At 39.7% G+C, this 23,783-nt stretch overlaps 2 protein-coding genes and 1 pseudogene across 4 annotated transcripts in view; 2 read left to right on the top strand and 1 right to left on the bottom strand.

Annotated features, from left to right (window-relative positions):
• Nucleotides 1-3,606, top strand: part of G2e3 (G2/M-phase specific E3 ubiquitin protein ligase) — a 41,901-nt gene extending 38,295 nt beyond the window's left edge. For all 3 annotated transcript variants that reach the window (XM_048415375.3, XM_048415374.3, XM_085697677.2), the window contains 2 exons: nt 546-736; nt 1,691-3,606. In XM_048415375.3, the coding sequence (XP_048271332.3) occupies nt 546-736; nt 1,691-1,983 (484 nt within the window). In that variant the 3' untranslated portion in view covers nt 1,984-3,606. The remainder of the gene's footprint in view (nt 1-545; nt 737-1,690) is intronic.
• A 2,485-nt stretch (nt 3,607-6,091) lies between these two features.
• The window catches only part of Scfd1 (sec1 family domain containing 1), a 78,043-nt gene continuing 60,351 nt past the window's right edge, over nt 6,092-23,783 (top strand). The window contains exons 1-7 of the mRNA XM_048415428.3: nt 6,092-6,219; nt 14,374-14,444; nt 16,363-16,451; nt 18,715-18,805; nt 20,376-20,498; nt 22,050-22,137; nt 23,362-23,451. Of these exons, the coding sequence (XP_048271385.1) occupies nt 6,168-6,219; nt 14,374-14,444; nt 16,363-16,451; nt 18,715-18,805; nt 20,376-20,498; nt 22,050-22,137; nt 23,362-23,451 (604 nt within the window). The 5' untranslated portion in view covers nt 6,092-6,167. The remainder of the gene's footprint in view (nt 6,220-14,373; nt 14,445-16,362; nt 16,452-18,714; nt 18,806-20,375; nt 20,499-22,049; nt 22,138-23,361; nt 23,452-23,783) is intronic.
• LOC125387709 (large ribosomal subunit protein eL22 pseudogene) lies at nt 10,081-10,550 on the bottom strand (annotated as a pseudogene).

The following is a 23,783-nucleotide window of genomic DNA, read 5'->3' as shown; positions in this document are numbered from 1 at the left end:
AGGGCAATTCTTAAAATTTTATAGTTCTCGTGATCCACCCTAGGTCCTCAGGCATCCTAAGCAAAGTATGTGTGTGTGTGTGTGAGAGAGAGAGACAGAGAGAGACAGAGAGAGACAGAGAGAGAGACAGAGAGACAAGGTTCAGGGTCCCTTTATCAGTAAGATTTTACCATATAGTTGGGTAGGCAACCAAGAGCAATGTCAAGAGTCACCATTTTGCAGATATCTGAGCCTCCCCTATGTACAGGGAATTACTCCTAAGATTTTCATTTAACAACCATATTATAAAGGAGCAGTTTGTCAAACTATGCTAGATAGTATTTATCACTTTGAATAAAATGCAGTTTTTAAGATAGTGATTTAAAATAATCATTAGTGCATTTTTTCTTGATGAGGAAGTATATTCTAGTAGTTTATCTTATATCTAAATGCATGCAGTAGTTTTTGTGGGACTGTTTTGTTTTTTTACCAGTTTATAAAATGCCAGATAAATTTATTATAAAACTTGTATGTATATATGTTTGCTCATTATTTCTTTTCTCCAGTTTTAAACAGGGTCTGAAAACACTTGGTGTTTTAGAGAAGATTCAAACTTACCCAGACGTATTTCATAAAATTCTCTGTCATAAACCTGAGAATCTCTCTGCGAAAACCCTTAGTGATCTTTTTACAGTCCATGGATTACCCGATGGACAGACCTTGAGGTTCTGGAACAGTTATTTACAGGCTGTAGAGGGTATGTGAATTCTTTTCAACATGTTTATTAGGGTTTTGCTCTTGCCATTAAGAAGACTTAAACTGTTATTTGTGCTTGCAAAGGAAACAAATTATCCCGTACATGTATATCATACATGTGTGTATATACTTTAAGATGGAAAGTGATTTTCTTAAAAAAAAATAAGCAGAAAACCTTCAAGTACGGGAGATTGTAACAGCAAAGAACAGCTTAGAGATCTCTGCTCAGTCTTTTCAGCTTACAGTCAGACTGGTGATGATAAACTCTCTGCTCAGTCTTCCCAGTTTACAGTCAGACTGGTGATGATAAACTCTCTGCTCAGTCTTCCCAGTTTACAGTCAGACTGGTGATGATAAACTCTCTGCTCAGTCTTCCCAGTTTACAGTCAGACTGGTGATGATAAACTCTCTGCTCAGTCTTCCCAGTTTACAGTCAGACTGGTGATGATAAACTCTCTGCTCAGTCTTCCCAGTTTACAGTCAGACTGGTGATGATAAACTCTCTGCTCAGTCTTCCCAGTTTACAGTCAGACTGGTGATGATAAACTCTCTGCTCAGTCTTCCCAGTTTACAGTCAGACTGGTGACGATAAGCTCTCTGCTTCATTCACCGCACTGTTAGTATTTGTCAAAGCATTAAGTGACATTTTTTAAAGGGAATTTTAACTTTCAAGTTGTAAGTTTCTTTAAATATTTGGTTTTGACCATATAGTGTTTGCTTCAGCATCTGTTAACCTTGTATATTAATTATTACATAAATGGGTGGTCTGATTGATTTTCCTTTGAATCCTACACTGAGATTTGCTTGCTGACTGTACTGCTTAGCATGTTTGTCCTTGGTGGATGCAGGAATCTGTTACTGCCAGTCCTCACAGTCTGGCTGAGAAAGTGTCTGACCGACAATAATATGTTTTGTAGATTTAATTTTCTTTTCTCTTTAATTGCTAACTTTTCAGATGGTAAATCTACAACTACAATGAAAGACATTCTTATTTTTGCAACCGGATGTAGTTCTGTTCCACCTGCTGGATTTAAACCCCCTCCTTCAATTGAATGTCTCCACGTGGATTTTCCTGTTGGAAACAAATGTAATAACTGTTTAGCTCTGCCGATCACCAACACATTTCAAGAGTTTCAAGAAAATATGGATTTTGCCATAAGAGACACTCTAAGACTAGAAAAGGAAGAAAAGTCTCGCTCACTACCTTGGACATTAACTGTTTCTTCTAATGAAGAGATGCTTCTTTAAAGGCTGCTATTGATAAAGTTTTTGCTATTAATCATCGCTTTTGAACATTCTGGCCAGCTTCTTGGCTCACTAAAATTTATGACTCTTATAAAGGGATGTTTTGGCTTCTGAACCACTGAGGGTTTGGTCAAGATATTCTAGTTGTATCTAGTGATAGCTTCCTATGATTATGCTTTCTTCATAACTTGAATATGAATCTTTTTCGAATGGTTGTGCAAACTATTCTACTGTACAGGTGCTCGGCTATATTAGCATGGTATAAGAAAAGCCTGTTCCCTCGCTTTTTCAATTAGAATTCACCTTTATAGAATGACACAGCTTTTGGGGTTTTCAGTTTTTTATTTGTCTGTTTTGTTTGTTTTATGTTATTTGTTTTTCTCTACGTTGTCCTTGTTTTCCTGGAATTGATTATGTAGAAAGGCTGTCATATTTCTATATTATAAAGCATTAAGTAGAAAAGTTAGAACATCATCTCATAAATCAGAGCTATGGATATGCTTTTCTAGGATTTAAGTTTTGGATGTTTTTGTATTAGTTTGTATTATGTAAACAATACAACAAGTAAATAAGGACTAATTGAAGGTCCTGTATAAGAAGCAGAGCTAGATAAATAACTCGTGTCTATGGGTGCTCTGTAGGCTTACAAGCACTGCTGCTGTGTCTTCATTGTACTTCCTTGTACGGTAGTAGGATGTACATCTCATTCTGTATGTCTCATGTCTTAATAATCTCTTGGCTGTCAGGTTTGCCTAGATTACAGCTATTTATTATCAAGATTGTCTTCTGACTGGGAAGATCTCACCACAGCGATCCATAGTTACCTTCTTTGCTTTCAAATGATACATTGTATAAGCAATGAATAAATTATAATTTAAAACTACAAATAGTTAAAAAAAACACTCTAATTTTGCCACATAGATAATAAGTAATGTATTTTGTATATTCTTTATAAACTATTTATTTTTCAATCTTTTATTGCTTTGTGATAGGGTCTGTCTATAGAGCCCCGCCTATTATAAATTTGCAGCCCTCATGCCTTAGTCAGTTCAGTGCTGGGGTCATGTGTACACCAATGTCCCAGTGTTATCTTTTGACTGTATGAATGCTGCCACGAGCAACAGGGAATCATGTGATTAAATCAGTTCAAGGTGTAGATAGTCTCTAGCAAAGTATCATGTCACATACCTGTAATCCATGCTCTTAGGAGGCTGAGGCAGGACGATCAGGAGTGACGACAGAGCAAGTTCAGGACCATTCTTGGCTACATGAGACCCTGCCTTGACAATAAAATAAGCAGAGGAACCCCTCATAGTAACATCTTTATATCTGTGGCCTTGCAGATCTAGTGTCCTATTAGCGAGAATAGGGAAGACAAAGCCCCAAGTTTCGGTCCAAAAAATTATGAGATGTTAAAAAAAAAATCAAGTTTTTCTTGATACACAAAGCAGGTGTCTGCTCTTGGTCATGTACTGTTAACCCCGGGGAAACACCCGTAAATAACAGGATCTTAATGCCAAAGGAAAAACCCAACTGTAATCACAGTGTCGTTTTTGTTTGTTGCATCAGAACCCTTCAAGTTGTACTTAACAGAACTAATAAAGTTCCTTTCTTTTTTTAAAACGAGCATTTAGCCTTCAGGCATTTCTTTATTTCGTGTTACATTTTGCTAGATTTTCAGAAGTAATTTGGTGATCCATCATCAGATAGTTCAAACCTCACCTCAGCAGGCAGCTTTCATTCCAAGTGTGTTGAGAAATGAGATCTTTACATCTTAACCTACTCTGTTCTCACGATGTTTTTAAGGCTGTTAAATCCATATAACTTAAATGCTATTTTCTGACTTGTAGTTTGAGTTAATATTTTTCCTAGAATAGTAATTAGGCTAGCAACCCTCATATAGTGTTGTGTTGGGGTATGGAGCTTTGGGCTGCCTACAGGTAAAAGTAGGAACCTGGAGGCAGGAGCTGATTCAGAGACCATGGGTACCCAAGTTGCTCCCAGGCTTGCTCTCCATGACTTGCCTATTTGCTTTCTCTCATAACCTAAGACCTCCAGCCCAGGGGTGGCACCAAGCACCAAGGGCTGGGCCCTCACCCACCAATCACTAAGATGCCCTGCAGGCTTGCCCACTGCCTGGTCTTATGGAGCATGTTGTCAATTGAGAGTCCTTTCCTTTGATGTCTCAGCTGTGTCAAGAATCTAATAAGTACTCAACTCTCTTTTATAACTCATTTCTCATTTTTCTTTGCTGGTTTTTCAAAACAAGAGTTTTTCTGTGTACCTTTGGAACCTGTCCTGGAACTCACTCTGTAGACTATCCTTGAAATCACAGAGATCTGCTTGCCTCTCCCTCCCCAGTGCTAGGATTAAGGGCGTGTGCCACCACTGCCCAGCTCAGTTTTTCTTTTTTTATTAGCATGTGATAGTACAAAGCAATGTTTATCATGACATATCTATACATGTATGTAATAAATTTGGGTCACTTTTTTTCCTTATTTCCTCATACTTGCCCCCTCCCCTTCTCCCACTAGTTTCTTAACCTAATAGTCCACTTACAAGGTTAATGATCTCATTAAAGTGGGTAAAATCCAAGATCTTTTATTCTCCAACTTTGAGAGATCTTGGAACTCTTAAGAAATAATTGTTTTGTGCTATTCTATGATAAAACTATCACCTAATATTTAATTATTTAAGCCAAAAAATTGGAGTCATATATACAGTTAGCAAATTAACACTCTGAAACTTTGGTTTTTACTCTGATTGTAATCATGCAAGATAAGTTTAAAGCGAAGATAAAATATTGGTATTAGCTTTGCAAGAATTTTTTTATGTAGTTACTCTTCTGTGGGGTGTGTTTTGCTGTCAGTTCATTCCCCCACTACACACTTTGACAGAAACACTATGAATGTTAGCATTGTCTTGGTATTTTATGTAATGTGCCTTTTAGTCTTAGAAGGAGTTTGTGGTGGAACTTAAATGATTAAATTGTAAATTTATTTAAAAGTGGGAATGCTCATGTGACTAAAATTGAACTCACTGGAATGTGGAAAAGCCATTCTGCTTCATAGTTCGTGGATACTAGAATCCAGAATACTTCCCTCAAGGCAGAAACTGTTAATTTTACATTACAAGCTAGGTTGTTGAAGATCTCTTTAAAATATTAGTGATGACACTGAAGAAAACCCCAGTAAACATTCTATTTGATTTCTTAATGCATGTGTCAGCCATAAAGTAAAAGATAATGTAATTCCTGCAGAAACCTGATTCTAGGTTAAGGTATTTCCTGTGGATTAAAATATAAAATAGCCTGTTTTCATCTTATTAAAATAAATCTTTCTTTCCAATAAAGCGCATGTTTTTTGTTGTAAAATGTAATCTTGACTTTAAAAAATTAGGAAAAAATTTACTTAATGTAATCTTGAAGGCCAAATTATTGAAGATTTGATTTTTATCTCAATCTGATTGCTCAGAATTAACCCCTTAATGAAATGTCATCAGTGAGTTCATTGAATTTGTAATAAGTTGTCATTGTATATATTTATGACAATAAAATTATTATATATAGATGACCGATATGGGATTTATTTCATACTCACAGAGTTTAAAATGTACCACCAGAATCATGGTGGTGGTGGTTTTTATTTTTATTGTGACTCTAACCTTTAATGGTTGAGCCATCTCTCCAGCCCTGGTGGTGGTTTTTAATTTGCACTAAAAGGAAGAAATTCTGTAATTTGACTCCAAGGTGATTTTATAGCCTAGCCGACCAAAACCATAAAGCTAGGTCGTTATGCTGTAGAAATGGGACTGAGAATTTTGCAGTGTTTGTAGAAAAGTTTTTGTTGACATAGAAATTGGGAAAGGACATTTCTGCTGTAATGGGTATCCAGCGTTTCAGTTAGTCGTGTAAGTTTTACGAGGTTTTAAACCCCAGCGAAAGCGCGGCAACAGTCTCTCTGCTGGCCCCGCGCACACGCCCCCGCCTAGAGAAGGGAACGTCCGGAGCCTCGGCCCGATTGGTCGGGAACGCTGCTGGGAGATCGAAGCACCGATGGCTGGGGTGAAGGGCGAGATCTGGGACGGAGGAGGCGGGTCGATTCTTCGGTCCCGCCCCCTGATTCTGCTTCCGGGGCGGGAGGGTGTGCCACGTCATCTTCGGGCTCCCAGTGCCAGCCGGGCAGTGGATGTTGGGAAGCAAGATGGCGTCCACGGCTAGCATTCGGGAGAGGCAAACAGGTACTCGTTATTTCCTTCTCTGCAGCTTGGACCTGAGCAAAGCAGCGACCTGTGTCTTGTTCGCCTTCGCTGGTTGTTCGTGCGGCTCGGAGTTGAGCTTCTTGAGCTGCTCCACTTTGAAGTGAAAGGAAGAAATGACTTCAGTTTTACAGCCTTTCCTGTGGTACCGAGCGGCTTCAGTGGGCTGATCGCTGCAATCCTGAGCTTCAGGAGGCCTTCCTAGCAAGGGCTGGCTGCTGGTATTTCCTTTCCTACATTGTCATTTAACGAGGACTCTAGATTCGTGTCTATTCATAGTTCAAGTCTCCCAGGATGGCTTGGTTTTCGCTTTCAGGTCTGATGTTTTTTTAAAACTGACATTTGCGCCGCAATTACAAAATCTGAGTATTCTTCTCAGAGCTCCTTACTTTATGCCATGTTCTTTGTACCAGTCTCGGGAGAACCTGAAGGAAAATTTATAATGACTTCCTTCTGCAGCTTACTGGAAGGGAGTGGAGACTGTCAAATTAGCAGCGCCTGTTTCAGTTGTTCTCAAAGTGCTATAATAATTGTATCTTAAGTGAAGCTCATTTGTACAGCTTCCACTTAATTCAGAAAATGTAAAGGTACATATCACTTCGCTTGGCTTCTTTTTTAATATGAGATACTCCTAACTTTTCCTTATTTTCTGTAAACAACTCTAGTAACTTGATAATTGCATATTGGCCTCCCAAGTAATGATTTGTAAATTTAACTATATATACTACAGTTATGTTATATTTGATTTATCTATATTACTTGTGAAGAAGCCTTATGCCAAAGAGAATAGAAAGGCCACGAGCCATCTATTTAATTCTCTTGAAATTATGCTCATTTGTATGAAAAATACTTGGTTACAATCAGTACAACATTCCAGAACTGTACCTGATTCCCTTGCCTTAAAAAAAAAGAAAAATAAAATAAAACTTAATAGATTTGAATGTAGCATACTGAAATGTGCTTTACATTTCTCAGTAGATAATTTAGTAAAACCTGTGAGACACAGTAAGGCATAACTTAAATATGGGAAAGTCCAAATATTGTTTGATCAGTGCTTGAGAATTCATCTTATTTGCAAAGAAATAGAAGCCCAGGTTTTCTTAGCACTTTGGGTCCAAGAGCTTAATAAAACTAAATGAATAAGATCTTACTCCCCAACAGCAAAACTGTCCTGAATAAAGGAAGCCTTTTAAAAGTTGAATTTATATAACAGTACATTTTAATATGCAGACACTGTAAAACATTTTGTCTTTCAGTGGAAATGAATTTCACTGCAGCACGAGTCCACATTTTTACTATATTCCTTATGCTTCATCAGTTACTAAATTTGTACCCTAAGTGAATTGTTTCTTATTTTCAGAAGAGTAAAATCCTTTGTGTTACAACAGTAGAAGTAACATTTCCTTGATTGCTATTGGGAATATTTAGGAATAACAATCCTCAAATATTCTAGGTAGAAGATGCTCTGATACAAAGTAGTTTGTAGTCAGTTTGGATGGATGAGATAGTAGTTTGTGCACTGAGAACTTATTATTGTTTTAGGTGGTTTCTGTTGTTTTCTAATTTCACAGATGAAGAAACTAAGGTACAAAGGTGTTAAATAGTATACCTGTTTCTTGCTTTGTCCTCCTGAAATACCTCTGTCACCTCAAATACCACCACTTTGTGAAAGCTTCACGGCTGACTTTCTACTCTTTTCTTTCCTCAGTTCAACAGTCAGAATAAGTTGCTTGTTGCTGTTGCAGGTTCTTATCTCCTTGCTTCTCAGTGTTGCACAGCCCAAATCCACTGGTTTTTTCTGTTATTGTGACCTTTTCCGGCCTCTTAATTTTAATTATTATATATGCTGGCATCTTGGTCAGTGTTCTGTTGCTTTGAAGAGGCACCACAACTGAGGAATCTCTTATAAAGAAAACATTTCATTTGGTCTTGCTTATAATTTCAGATGTTTAGTCCATTATCATCATGACAGGGAGAGTGGCGGCATGCAGGCAGATATGCTGGAGTAGTAGGTGCCAGTTGTACATCCAGATCCCCATGGAGCACAAACAGAAAGCCTCTGCACTTGGAATGGGCTTTTTGATACCTCAAGGCCCAACCCCAGAGACAGACTTCATCCAGCAAAGCCACACCTCCAGTTTTTCATATAGTTCCGCTCTCTGGTGTCCAAGTATTCAGATCCCTGAGCCTAAGGGCCACTTTTCTTCAAACCTCCACAGACTATTCTGAATGCAGGCCACTTGGTATCAGTTAATGAAAGCGTTGTTCTTTGAGTTGCTTATGGAAAACTCCTGTGTCTGTCTCTTTTTTCTTTTACTTTAACTCATTTCAGATTTGTCTGTAAGTCATTGCTTTTTTCTCTAACTCCAGTACCTGTTGTTGACCCCCAGCACAGGCTCCTTGAGTTTGCACAGTAACTTTCTGGCTGTAGTTTTTGCGTTTACAGCTTTATTCCCTTTCATTCTTTTACAGATAACACCTGCACTAAACATGGCACTAAACATGGCCTAAAACACTCTAATAGTGTCTTATTTTCACATATGACCTAGTTTCTGCTTGCTTTGCCCACTGAGTTACCTTCCTTGACCCCTTACCTGGATGTTCCCACCCTTTGTGTTTGTCTCCTCTTGGTAAGTAACTTGTATGGCTCACTTCCTTTAGGCCTTTACTCAAAAGTGTGTCTCTGGAAGGAGACCTTCCTAATCACCATTTATAAGTATCCCCACCTCACTTTCCTCCTTTTGTGGTCCCATTTTTCTTCACAGCATTTAGTATGATCTCATACTAAATGTCTTTAACAAGTTAGCCATGGAGTTGGATTCTCAGAGTTGGAGAATCTTTCCTAACTGAGCCAAGACAAATGTGAGATTATCTGCCACGACTGACCTATCATGATGAGATGGATGAACATCTATTAACTGGCGAATGGCAAGTGCCAGCTTACATGGCAGCCCAGGCTGTGGTTTTTCCTGCTGTTGAATCAAGAGTATAACTGCTTCTCCTAGAAATAGGGTTTTCTTGTGTCTTTAGTGCCTGGCTATGAGAGGAAAGCACTGCTGAGGCCATAGTCAACCCCGGAGCACTGTGTCCGTGCTATGTGTGTGTGTTTGTGCAATGCCACAGCCTCTGTCACTCTTTGAAGTGGGCAGCACTTGTTGGTAATATGTATTATTGTAGAATCAACATTTGGCAGAGAAAAAAAATAGGTTGGACTGGCAAGCTGTTTTAGCAAGTAAAGGCACTTGCCACCAAACCTAATGACCTGAGTTTAATCCCCAGAACCTACATAGTAGAAGAAGAGAAACAACTCCTACAAATTGTCCTGTGGTCTCCATTTATATGGCATGACTTATGTGTGTAGTGTGAATTCTAATTGGCCTTAAAAATAAAAACCTGGAGTCAGATATAGGGGTAAATGCTGAAAGAGCAGAGAAACAGACCAGCCAGCCACTAGTTCTTTCCTCTACTGAATCCTCAGACCGAAAGGAGTGATCCTATTACTAGGAAACCTCAGACTGGATCCTGAGCTCCTGTCTCCTTCCACCTTATATCCATCCCTCTCTCTGCCCAACCATATCCTTCCCATCTCCACCTCTCTAGTGCTAGAATTAAAAGAGTGTGATCCCAAGTGCTGGGATTAATGGTGTGAGTCACCACCGCTTGACTCTGTTTCTCTTTTAGACTGATTTAGTGTCCTGTAGCCAAGAGTAGCTTTGAACTCACAGAGATCTGTCTTCCTCTGTCTCCTGAGGGCTGGGATTAAAGGTGTATGCCACCACTGCCTGGCCTGTATGACTGACTAGTGTGGCAAGCTTTGCACTCTGATCTTCATGCAAACTTTGGTTTTTTTTTTTTTGTTCCTAAATTTTATTTATGAATTAATACAAAACATTCCAGACCAATGTGTCTTAATCCTCCTCCTCCTCCTCTTCATCTTGGTTAATCTGGAAGTAACGCAGCTCATAGCTCTCTGTGCTGTTGGCAACAACACGCAGCCAGTTTCGGAGATTGTTCTTCTTCAAATATTTTTTGGTGAGATATTTCAAATACCTTTTGGAGAAAGGCACCTCGGAAGTGACAGTGATCTTGCTCTTGCTCTGTTCGATGGTCACAACCCCTCCGCCAAGATTCCCAGCTTTGCCGTTCACCTTGATTCTCTCCTGGAGGAATTGCTCGAAATTAGCAGCATCCCTGATCCCATCTTCCACAGGGTGGGTGCAATCGAGGGTGAACTTCAAAACCTGCTTCTTTTTTTTTTGCCCCCCTTCGCCACAAGCTTTTTCCCAGGCGCCATGGCGGCAGAGGAGGCAGAAAGGGAGGCAAAATGTGTAGCCCAGGCTGGCCTCGAACTCGTGATCCTCCTGCCTCTGCCTCCTTCAGCAAATCCTACCGGCGTGCACCACCACAACCGGCAAACTTTGTTTTTTTGTTTGTTTGTTTGTTTGTTTTTGCTTTTTTGAGACAGGGTTTCTCTGTAGCTTTTGGATCCTGTCCTGAAACTAGCTCTTGTAGACCAGGTTGGCCTCAAACTCACAGAGATCTGCCTGCTTCTGCCTCTGCCTCCTGAATGCTGGGATTAGAGGCTTGTGCCACTACCGCCTGACTGCAAACTTCATTTGCTAAAACACAAACAAAATATCACCACTTATGTGCATGTACACAGGAATACACAATACATACAGAAAAAAAAGAGAAAACTTTATGTATTTACATAAATACACTAGCTTTCTTAGCTCTCTATCCATGGTTTCTGCAACTGTGAATTCAGACAACTGCAAATCAAAACTATTATAAGTAAAATCTGTCTGTACTAAATATGTACAGACATTTTTCTTGTCATTGTCCCTTAATGCAGTACAAAAAAATGACCTGTCATTTCCATTGGTCTGCTTATTAATAGCTAATCTAACCATGACTTAAGGGAGTCCCCTTAATATGTTATATAGCAAATACTATATACCATTTTGTTTTAAAAAATATTATCAAAGAAATTTTATAATTAAGTGTGAGGGACTTGAGCATCCAAGAAAATTTGGTATTTAAGGAAGCTTCTGATGTTTCCAAACCACTGTTTGAAGTACACTTTTTTCACTACTAGTGCTGAGAAGTATCTCAACCTTTATGTGTTTATTAACTGTGCTCTGGGGTTATTTGTTTGTATATTATATAGTGCTGTATTCATAGTTTGTTGTAGACCAAGACTGCGCTTTGGTTCCTGGCCACCCAGACTCAAATAATCACACAGAAGCTATATTAATTACAACACTGTTTGATTAATGGCTCAAGCATATTTCTAGCTAGCTCTTTAATCTTAAATTAATCCTTTTCTAGTAGTCTATGTAACGCCACAAGGCTGTAGCTTACCAGTAAGGTTCCGGCATCTTTCTTCTTCCGCAGCTGCTTGGCATCCCCCGACTCCACCTTCTTTCACTCTGTATTCAGTTTAGTTTTCTTACCTAGTTCTGTTCTGCCCATCCATTGGCCAAAGCAGCTTCTTTATTGACCAATGGTAATAAAACATGTTCACAGCATAGAGAGGGGAATCCTATATCATCTTAGATTTCAGATTATTCTGTATTACCTAAAATTCTAATGTTTTTAAAAGTCAATGTAACCTGGCATGATGGCACATGTCTTTAATCTCAGCACTCAGGGGGCAGAGGCAGGCTGATCTCTGTGAGCCCTGTGTACATAGTGTGTTCTAAGGCAACCAGAGCTACATAGTAAGACCCTGTCTCAAAATAAATTTACAAAGTAGATTTCAAAGCAGCCAATTTTTTCTTTTATTTATGTCTTTTATATCATGTGTCTTGATCCCTTTCATTTCCCATCCCTTTACATCTATCTTCTACCCCTGCACCCCCACCCCACAAAGCAAAATTAAGAGAAAAAGGGAAAAAAATTAAAAGGGGGGGTTAAAAACCTGGTCATGGAAGCTGCAGTGTGACACAGTGAGTCATGCCATAAACCCCTTTGTCCATATATCTCAACTTGTAAGTGTTCACTGCAAAGAGTCATTGGTCAGTTTCAGGGCCTCTTCTTTCTATGGCGCTGTTGATGCTGGCCCTCACTGGCACTCTTTTCTGATATCCTAGTCTTGCCCTGGGTTGTGGGAATCCTGCAGCTGTGGGTCTGTGAGTCAGGCCCCTTCACGTGCTCCAGCAGGTCATAGATGGGGTGGATGCTGGGCCGGGCCAAATAACCCTGGGTCTTGACCTGGGCAGCTGTAGGGTCCGTCCACCAGCCAGTTCTCCTCTGTCCTTATCACCAGGGTGAGCTCTCCAGTTTTGTGTAGACTAAGTCACTTCTTGCAGCAGTGAGCTAGGAGTGGAGCCAGTTCTCATGCCCTCAGGGTTGGCTCTCTCACACTTGCACCCATAGGGCCAGCTCTGTTGTGTTGCCCAGGTAAGGTACAGGGGCCCACTCTCTGTAACATGACAGCCGGCTTATTGGGGTTTCTGTCCCACCCGGTACCCCACAGCCGGCAAGTCCCAAAGAAATCACAGAGTCTACATTAGGTTATAAACTGATTGACCCATTAGCTCAGTCTTCTTATTAACTAATTCTTACATCTTACGGTAACCCATAATTCTTGTCTATGTTAGCCATATGGCTTGGTACCTTTTTCAGTTGTCAGCTCACATGTTGCTGCTTCAGTGGTCTGCGCAGGAATGGCGGAGTGAGCTTCCTCCTCCCTAGCCTTCTCCTATTCTCATTGCCCCGCCTCTACTTCCTATCTGGTTGACCCGCCTATACTTCCTGCTTGGCCAATCAGCGTTTTTATTAAAATACGTTGATTGACAGAATACAGACAATTCTCCTGCACCAGCTCTCCTGACTACTGCTGCTGGTGAGAGGTAGGGACAGCCCTCCCACTCTTAAGACCTCCACTTCTCTCAGGCTTTGATGGACGGGAGGAGGGGGAAGAGTATCTCTTGCCCACCCATGAGTAGCCAGTCTTAAATCATCTGGTTTTCTTGAATACTTGGCCGTCTCAATTTCAGGTGCTTGCATACAGGAAGTGAGGGTTACTCTCCAGCACTGTTTACAAACTAGGAGGTATGGCAGTGCGTGCCTGCCTGTATCCCGGTATTTAGGAGGAGTAGGCAAGAGTAGTAGAAGTTCAAGATTATCCCCTTGAGACTGACTTAATGAGATTATAGCTAAAAAAAGAAAAAAAAAGTCACACAGATACATGCACACACAGGGATAGTAGTTTCATTTTCCTTAGAAAATGTTTATCTGCTGTGGTCAATGAACAGATAAGCAATAAAAGCCACATAGCACTGTAACATATAAAGCATGACTGCTCTGGTTTTTGAAAGTGAATAGCTTCATTTATTATCTAGTACATTATGAAGTCTCATTTTCCCCTAGGACTATAAACTAATTAAGCTGTATAACCTTTCAGTGGATTTATTGGCTTATACTCTTGAGTAACTAAAAACCAGACCTACTGAAATGGGTTTCCATATGAAACAGTTAAGCATGCCATAGACAATCTTCGTAAAGATTGTTCTTACCTTTACTTTCAGCCAAATAGAGGACAGCAGTAGCAGTTAGCTATTAAGGCTGTCGCAAGCCCACAGTCAAAGCGATTTCTTTTGACTTTTGTGTAAAAGGCAGTGTGGGGTTGTCAGGAGGGACAGAAAGTGCCTTTTCTGGAGTGTGTGGAGTTTTTTAGTTTCGCTTTGGTTTGATTTTCAGTTTTTCAAGACAGGGTTTCTCTGTGTAGCTCTGCTGTCCTACAATTTGCTCTGTAGAGCTGGCTGGCCTGGAACACACAGAGATCCGCCTTCTCTCTCCCTGAGTGTTCGGGTTAAAGGTGTGCACCACCGTCGCCCGCACAGTGTCAAGGATCAAACCCATGTGGTCTGAGTAAGAGCTGTGCCCCTGAGCTACACCCCAGACCCTGGGCACTTCTCACCACTTCTTTTGGGACAGGTGCCTTTTCTTTTCTTCCTAATGGATGCCAATTGACTGTTGATGAAATTGTACAAGATCTGAGCCTAGCTTTACGCATTCAGCCATGTTGTTAGTCAGTTTTGTTAGCATTCGTTTATGCATTTTGTTTGTAGTGAGGAAACAAACAAAAGCCTGCTCTAGGTAGCTGATGTTGTAAACTTTGGTTTTCAGTGGCTCTGAAGCGAATGTTGAACTTCAATGTGCCTCATGTTAAAAACAGCACTGGAGAGCCAGTATGGAAGGTAAGAGCTGCATGGTGGGAGCTGTGACCTTTTTTTAACCCTAAAATGATCGTAAGGGGGAGAAGTTTCTCGTAAATCTAAAATTAGTCTGTTTTAATTAGAATTCATGGATATTTTTATTCTCTTTATTATCCCCTAGACAGTATAATTGCTTACATAGATGTGTGGTATGCAAGAGGATCGTGTAGGATACGTACAGTGCTCTGTCATTTTGTAGAAGGATAGTTCTTGATTGTCCAAGGATTTGGTACCTTGGCGGGTCCTGGAACCAAACCCAAGACTATGTATGTATGCGCCTCCCCTCCCTATATATGTCTAGTAGATGAGGTACAGAAGACATTACCAGGAGTAACTACTGTCAGCATCTCTGCTCCTGTGTTTTCAAGGAATTAAGAGTAGAGCAAAGGTCACGGGAGAGTAATCACTATGGTAGTGTGGCAGTCGATCTGATAACAACAGCTCTGGCTGACTAAGGAGTGAGGAGGCGCAGTGGACACAGGTTGTTCATGCCGTGGACAGTGTAGAGCAGAGCTGCAGGAGCCGCTGGTGGAGTGGAATAGGGTGTAGGCAGCTTTACGCTACTGGGGGGGGTTACATTACGGGTTTTTTATTACTGTAATTCTCCATTTAGTATTTCGACATCGGTTTCTACAGAAGTAGAAACTGCGGGTAAGGGACTACTCTATATTTAAGGTTTAAATAGAAAGGAGTCTTGAAAGATTGAGCACCTTTTACAGCCACAGCAGAAAGATTGTAGCTTCTCTGAGGAAATTTCTGGCATTTAAGAATAGCAGGTACTAACAATAGCAGAATTCATTTCACCCCAAGCAGTTTCTTTTTAAAGAGTCACTTCGGACAGTTGGAAACCCAGCCATTGAAGATCTCATTTGTTAGCCCAACCTCCAAAGCTAATAGTGAGTTAGGCTGACATGGAGTTCTATATTCAGGGACTTGGTTTTGTTTGTGGTTGATATTGTTAAGACATTGCTTTGAACAGTGGCTAGGCTGGCCTCAGATTCACTGCAGTCCCCCTCGGTCCCTGAGTGTGCTGTTACAGGTGTGAGCCACTGTATCTGGTTTAGGGACTTCACTTTTTAAGTTAATACCTATTTTACCTAAGATGCTTAAATTCCTAAATTTTCTTTATAATGTTGGAACTTGTAATATTTTAGGGGTTTTATGTGTATGGGTGCTTTCCCTACATATATATGTATGTACCACGTGAGTGCCTGGTGATTGCCAAGACCAGAAAAGGGTGTTGGAGCCCCTGGAACTAGATTTGCAGATGGTTGTGAGCTGCCATATGAGTGCTGCAAATCAGACCTGGGTCCTCTGAAGAGCAGCCAGTCTCTTAGCACAGAATCGAATCTCCAACCCTGTACTGTAGTTTTAAAAGGGACTGAGTTTTTATCTCATCTTTATAGGGTCTTAGAAAGGATATATATGGACTAATATGAAAAAAAAATAAGTCAAGTGTGAATTTACTGTATATTCAAAATTCTTTCTTTGTTTTTTTTTATTTTTGGTTTTTTGAGACAGGGTTTCTCTGTAGCTTTGGAGCCTGTCCTGGAACTAGCTCTTGTAGACCAGGCTGGTCTCAAACTCACAGAGATCCGCCCACCTCTGCCTCTCGAGTGCTGGGATTAAAGGCGTGCACCACTGCCACCTGGCTGTAGTTTGATTTTTAAACTTAGAATTATAAAAAGTTTCTAAAATTGTTGCTTTATTTAAAGCTAACTAATAATAATGTTTTAAAGAATACATAACTATTCGGATAGTCATTTGGATAGTGGTGGAAGTACGAAACTAAACATGGAAAAGAATTCAGTAAATGAAATTGACTTCAATGTTATCTTAATGTGGGTTCTCAGTTGGCTGTTCATTAATAACAATGTCTAAACAAACCACTGTTTTAAAGGTACTCATTTATGACAGATTTGGCCAAGACATCATCTCTCCTCTGCTGTCTGTGAAGGAGCTGAGAGACATGGGGATCACTCTGCATCTGTGAGTGTTCACGGGTTTCTAACAGTGCATTCATCTTCATGTTTATTGAAAAATTTATTTCTCTGGCCACCTTGAAATGAAATTTTTAAGGGCTGTTTGCAGAGAAAATTAATGTTAGGCCACAGTACCTATGCAACTTTCTAAAGTTAAAAATAGTCTCACTTTGAGGCCATATAACTCCAGAATTTAAATGTTTTTTTATTTCCCGGTATGTTTGGTTGATCTTTGAAGAAAAAGAACTAGTTCCCCTTGGCGTTCCACAACCTCTAAAAGATTTTGCCTAATTTAAATATACTTTAAAAGAATCTAAATTAGTTCATCAGTAATGTGAGCATTTTAAGTGTTTAAGTAAAGTAATAGCCATCAAATCATTTCTTGATTGCTAAGTTTAATTGTCTGATACGTTTGATGATAAATTGCACTACTGTATAGACACCCTAATAGATCATCTGGAGGCTGAAGAGAAGCTAGTACTTTATGTACTGAAGGAACCCAGTTTATAGAGTTTTAACCTACTTATGTTTTGTCTATTTATGATGTTAGAATCAATTTTCATTCTGTGATGCTTTATTTAATAGAAACATACTCTTTATTCATAAGATTGTCAGTGAGTATCATATGAGAAGTTGCTTTGATCAGCTTAAATTCTTCAATTATATGATTGTGTAATGAGTTAGAATATTATGTTTTATTGATTCTACTTTTTAAGAAATTATTCATCTGCCTGTGTAATGGTTGTGGGGAGGCACATGTGGAGGTCAGAGGACAACTTGCAGGAATCCTCACTTCCACCATCTGGGTTCCAAGGTCAGACTCAGGGCTATAGGCTTGACCAAAAGCTCCTTCAGGTGCCGAACCATCTTGCCAGACCCTGGCACAGCAGCAGTGGACAATGTGGTCACAGTTCTGTTATCAACTATAGGTGTCCAACTATGTGGCAGTCACATTTTCTAAACATAAAGAAGTTTAATACTTAGTAAAGTGCCAGTGGTAAGCCATACATATTTAAAACACACTAGCCTAAAGACAGTATCAAGCAAAACTACTTTAGTCTGTAAGAATTAATATGCTGTGACTGCCATCACATTCTCATTGCTAGTGGTGGCATCTGCACAGATGGCGGGTTATTCGGTGCATCTCTACTGGCAGCATGAGCACCTTTCTACTGCCTAGAATGCTGTCCATGTTCCCTCTCATAAACATTATAACTAAACTGTTACAATCACACATTTTTTATATATGAATTTATTCCCTGGATCGCCAAGAGAAAACTTTAGCACGTCGTTGTTGAGATTCTTAGATTATCCTGTGCATTCTCTTAGGAAGCAGCAGACTGATCAGAATAGAGTTGGGGATGGAGCTCAGTGCTAAAATGTGTGATTAGCGTGTGCAAGCTCCTAGTTTCAGTCCACAGCATCATGCAGAAAATAAAAAGCAACAAGAAGCAGTTGAATATTAGGCCATAAGGAAATAGTCTTTTACTCTTCAGTTTTAGATGGTGATTAAGCCTTGTGTACTTAAATTCTTGCATTTCCTCCAAAGGTACCAGCATTGCTTTCCTCCACTCCCCTCTTCCTGAATTTCTATGAAAATCATGTTGATTTTGAATGTATTTAGCGCTCCTTCCAGGAGGGTGGTGGTAGAAGGAATGTCCCCATATGAAATACTGAAAATGTGGGAAATGGTCCTCCAGTGGATGCTACTCGTGCCAGTGTTGTGGCTTTTCCTCTCTGAGGGGAGTTAGGTTAACCAGGTGACCGGTAGCCACAGCAGCGCGGTGAGCGCCAGTCACTGAGCTTTAGACTTCAAGTTTGAGAAATAATCTTTTTATTTTTATGTCACATGGTTTGCCTGCATGTGTGTCTGTATGATGATGTCGGATACCCTGGAACTGGAGTTACAGATGGTGTGAGTTGCCATGTGAATGATGAAAATTGAACCCAGGTCCTTCGGAAGAGCAGTCAGTATTCTTAAGCGCAGAGCAATCTCTCCAGCCTAAGAAATACTCTTTTAAACTCACTTTTTTGTGTGTTTTTGTTTTTTGAGACAAGGTTTCTCTGTAGCTTTGGAACCTGTCCTGGAACTAGCTCTTGTAGACCAGGCTGGCCTCAAACTCATGGAGATCCATCTGCTTCTGCCTCCCGAGTGCTGGGATTAAAGGCGTGCACCACCACTGCTTGGCTCTTAAACTAACTTTTTAAAAAAAAAAAAAAAAAAAAAGCACCTGAGGGGGAGAAAGTGATTTGTTATTTCTGTATTCTAGCCTTTTGCACTCGGACCGGGATCCCATTCCAGATGTTCCTGCAGTGTACTTTGTGATGCCGACTGAAGAAAATATTGACAGGATGTGCCAGGTGACAAAGGAATTCTATTTTTTTTTGATTTATTTATTATGTATACAGTGTTCTGTCTGTCCGTATGCTTGCTGGCCAGAAGAGGGCACCAGATCTCATTACAGATGGTTGTGAGCCACCAAGTGGTTGCTGGGAATTGAACTCAGGACCTCTGGAAGAGCAGTCAGTGCTCTTAACCTCTGAGCCATCTCTCTAGCCCAACAAAGGGATTCTTATTTTATCTGAAACCTAAGATTACCTGATTGTTTGAATATCAAAACAGACTTATTTCTTTTAAAAAAAACAAATCTTAGATGTTCATTATAGAGAATCATAAGTTCCTTTACCAGCTTCCACTTTGATTTTTTATATTATCTTTTAATTTTAATAGAGTTGATTCATGTCTTTTGGCTGGAGAATATTTTATCAGTAAATTAAATCTGAACTCCTTTCTCTGACAGTGACAAGCGTGGTTCCTGACAGTGATATTTTATATATGTTTTAATAAATGAAGCTTGCCTGAAGATTAGAGGGTAAAACTAAGCCACTAGAGGCCAGGCAGTGATGTCACACGCCTTTAATCCCAGCACTGAAGGGGAATATAAGACTAGAGGAGACAGGCTAGGGGCTCAGTCTACAGTCACCCAGCCTTGGTAGAGGGAAGACTTCTCTAGTGGCTTGGCTCTTTTGCTTTTCTGATCTTCAGGCAAGCTTTATTTATTAAAACGTGGATAAAGTATCACTGTAGTTCCCAGCAGCAGTTTCTGCTGCTGCAGTGTCTGCCCCTCGGCTTGAACACCTTTCATCTTTGCTAAGCCACTTGTCCTCACACGTACTCCAGCTCACAGTAGACGCCTGTGGGAGTAGATACATCTTAAAATTGGAATAACATTAAATCTTATGTACATTCATATATGCTTGAAAATGCCTACTACATCTTATATTTGTGGAAATATTTAGATATCCATACCTAGTGTCTACGAATATTTTAAAAACTGATTATGAAATTGTACAAATTAAATTCTGCTTTTGGGTGAAAATAAATACTTCTAGAGAAAGTATTTGGAATGAACACATCTGTGTACAATGAAAGAATTACTTCTTAGGTTATATAACCAAAGAAATTCAAGTATAATCAGCATTTAATTATGTTAGTATATTAGCTCCTCATAGATTTAGAATAAAACAGCTTGAGACAGGGTTTTTCCTGTTTCCCAGCTGGCCACACACCTGTGATGTCCTCAGCCTCCTGAGTACTCGGCTCTGGGGCTGCCACGTGGTGCTGTGTACTTCTGTGTATTCTTAAGAAAACTGCAGATCGAAGGTGTCAATCAGTTTTGTACTATATTATAGCTAATGGGATTTGGTTGATAATATACTTTTATAGCATGGATTACTAAGCTGTATTTCTGTGGCCAAGTAGCTGGCTTGTCATTACTTTATTCTCATAGAGTTTATTTTTGTCATTTATTTACCCTGTCTTTCAAATGTGTGTCATCTGCTCCAAAGCCTGGCTTTTATTATGAGAGCTTTGTATTTACTGGTTCCCTTCCTACTCTCGGAGTGACAAATTCATTCATTATATTTATAGGATCTTCGAAATCAGCTTTATGAATCCTATTATTTAAATTTTATTTCTGCAATTTCAAGAAGTAAACTGGAAGATATTGCGAATGCAGCATTGGCAGCGAGTGCAGTGACACAAGTCGCCAAGGTAAGAGTCGCTTGATTGAGTGCATTGGCAGTGTAGATGCCAACAGTGTCTGAGAGCGTCTACTGCTTACAGCTAACCTATGAAATATGTAGACTCAAGTCTTCAAAAATGAGTTCATTTAAATTGTCTTTAAAGTAGGAAAAATAAAGCAGACTAGAAGAATTTACTACTCCCTGACTTGTGAAACAGAAATGAAAAGTAGATCCAGATTTGTGTCTGGCTGAGATTCATGGGATCCTTGGCGCTCACCTTAGAAATAAGTTGGCAGCTTTGTTTACATTGCTTGTGTTCATGTGGACCTTATTTCATCTGTCACCACTGCAGTCTACCGCCACATCATCTCCGGATCTTATTTAGGAAAGCAGGTCCAGAGAGACCAGAGAGTGTCCTAGAAGGGTGAAAATGTGCAGCAGACCAGACATCTTCCTCAGCTCCCACTGGGGTTGCAAACACACTCTCAGATAACCCTGGCCTTACCCTGCTGCTCTGTGTGCCTCTTGAATTTTGAGAGGGCACAAGTTAAAGTTGTGGAGATTGTGTAGACAGGAGCGATGAAGTGTGCAGTTACACACACCCTCAGTACATCCTAGAGAGAGCCTGTTGCTGTTTGTGAGTGCCTTTTAAGGCTTCTTCCTGTGAGGTGGTGCTTAGAAATTCTCATTCATTTCATACAGAATCATAGGAACTCTCTTCAGTTTTTTAGCTAAATTTAAAAATTATGTATTTTTTTTAGAATATTTTTAAAATTTTATTTATGCGTCTCTGTGTATGTTTGTACAGATGTAGGGACCAAAAGAGGGTATCAGATCTCCTGGAACTGGAGTTACGAGCAGCTGTGAGCCACTCGATGTGGGTGCTGGAACACTAGCTCTGGTCCTCTGGGTAAACAGCTTGCCCTCTTAACTGCTGAGCCGTCTGTCCAGCCCTTGATAGTTTTTCACCTTCTGGACTTGTGCAGAGCTGCAGTAACTTCCCTGGTGCATGTATAAAGGCTGTGGTGCAGAAGCAGCTGCTGTATGGGTGTGAAGGACACCTGGTCACAGAATAGAGAAGGATACATTCCTGTCACAGCCACAGTTTTCCTTTTTACATCTGTCTAAATTTTGTTTTCTGAAAATAATGTTCTCTTTATTGCCCCAAATTTGTTTTCATTGTTTAAAAATGTTTTTGTTTTTTTGTTTTTTTGTCTTTATTATTCTTAAGCCCCTTAAAAAAAAAAGACATATTTTAATTTATGTGTCTGTGTGTGTGAATGTATGCCGCATGTGTGTGGGTGCAAGTGGAGGCCAGAGGAGGGCAGGAGCTATAGACAGCGGTAAGATGCGGGCCATGGGTGCTAGGAGCGAGCCCTGGTCCGCCATCGCTCCAACTCCTGTGGCTAACTCTTTACACTTACGGAGGTAGGCATCCCGCTACTTGGTATAATTTTTAATTAGTGAATTTAATTATAACTTTTCCTATGTTTGTCATTTAGTGATTCAGCCAAACTAAATTTTTAGTATTGCTGTATACTAAAGTTGGTTCATATGGTTTTTGTTTGTTTGTTTCTAGGTTTTTGACCAGTATCTCAATTTTATTACTTTGGAAGATGACATGTTTGTATTATGTAATCAAAATAAGGAGCTTGTTTCGTATCGTGGTACGTAAAGACACAAATACTACAAGTCATTTGTGATGTCTGACAGAATGAGTGGTGTGCTGGGAGAAACCGTGATTCCGAATGTGTTTGCAGTAGTGTATCTTAGAGTACGGAGGAGAGGGAGCCTCGGTCTGAATTGTCGTAGATAAATAAGACAATAAATTTGTTTTGTAATGTAGTTAAGTACCAGTTCTCTGGCCTGCTAGGAATCCCCAGAACAGCTTGTACAAATGACTCACTCCTGTCAAATGAGACAATATTTCCATGTAGGGAAAGCTAGCTCTCTGGTACCTTGATCTTAGACAAAAGTCGTGTGCTTACTTGTTTGTACTTCCTCAGTTCTGGCCCAGATTGTGATCCTTCTGAGACAAGGCAACATCATTCTTTTGGCTCATTCACATCTCTAATTTGTTTTCTTATTAAAATTAAAGAAAATTGTAAGAGAGTGTATATATTTTGGAGACAAGGTCTTGTTTTGTAGTGTGGGCTGACCTCGAAGTCGGGCTTCTCCTGCCTCAGCCTTCCAAAGGACCTGCAGGTGTCTGCACTGCCATCCCGGGCTTCTGTGAGATTTCTGGTGGTGGTTTTTATTCACAGAAGTCTGTTTGTATTGTGTTCATTTTTCAGACTAATTAGCACCTAACCTTGTTTTTGAAATCCCATAGCCTTTACATTAAACTTAGACATTTTATTTATAAGTCTAAATTAAAATAGATGTCTTCAATTTTTTTCCTTGGACAGTTAAATTGCCCAGACAAGCCTGCTGTCAGTCCTGCTTATCAACCTAGGTTAGAATGTCTCACTGTTTAGTTCTACTAAGTACTCACCGTTGTTTTTATAAATATGTATGTCATTCTTCTTTTAAAAGTGATTTAGCCCATCCAGGCGAATTTACAAGTCTATTAAGTAAAACTGCTGAACATTAAGTAATTAAAAATAACTAAACTTAAATAAATATGAAGTCCCACTGAATAGTAACACAGTAACACCGAATAGAATTTTTGTTCCTGTCTTTCTACTTCAAAATTTTAATGAATGCTAGCATTCTTACCCAATACAATAAGCACACGTCTCAGTCAAATGGACTTGGGTGACCAGTTTTCTATGATGCTGATCATATTACGTAGTTTTTATAATTCAGGTCAGTATCTGCATGATGTTCTATATGTGCAAGTTTTATAAAGGTGTAAATTTTGATTGCTTGTTTTGTCCTCTCTATTTTAGCCATTAATAGGCCAGATATCACAGACACAGAAATGGAAACTGTTATGGACACTATTGTTGACAGCCTCTTCTGCTTTTTTGTTACATTAGGTATGTTTTTAAATCTGTTCCTTCAAAGTAATTAATCACTTAACTCATTTGGGAATATTATATACTGCAAATATTTTATTTTTTATTTTTGAAGTCAGAGTCTCATTATGTAGTTCTGGCTCTCCTGGAACTCACAGAGATTAGCCTGCCTATTCCTCCCCATAATGAAATTAAAGGTGTGCACTACCACGTCTGTTATGTAGAGAAGTTTCTCTAAAGTTGAGAGAAAGCATGCATTCTATAATAGTAAACAGTATGAGTTAGCATTCAGATCTGTTTTGTTTTTGTAAGATGAGTTCTCAGAAGCCCCGGCTGGCCTCTATGTGGTGTAG

This window comes from Myodes glareolus, chromosome 11, assembly GCF_982192425.1.
Source record: "Myodes glareolus chromosome 11, mMyoGla1.1, whole genome shotgun sequence".
Lineage (NCBI taxonomy): Eukaryota > Metazoa > Chordata > Mammalia > Rodentia > Cricetidae > Myodes > Myodes glareolus.
Note: the sequence above shows the minus strand (reverse complement) of the source record. Positions and strands in the feature narration are given on the sequence as shown.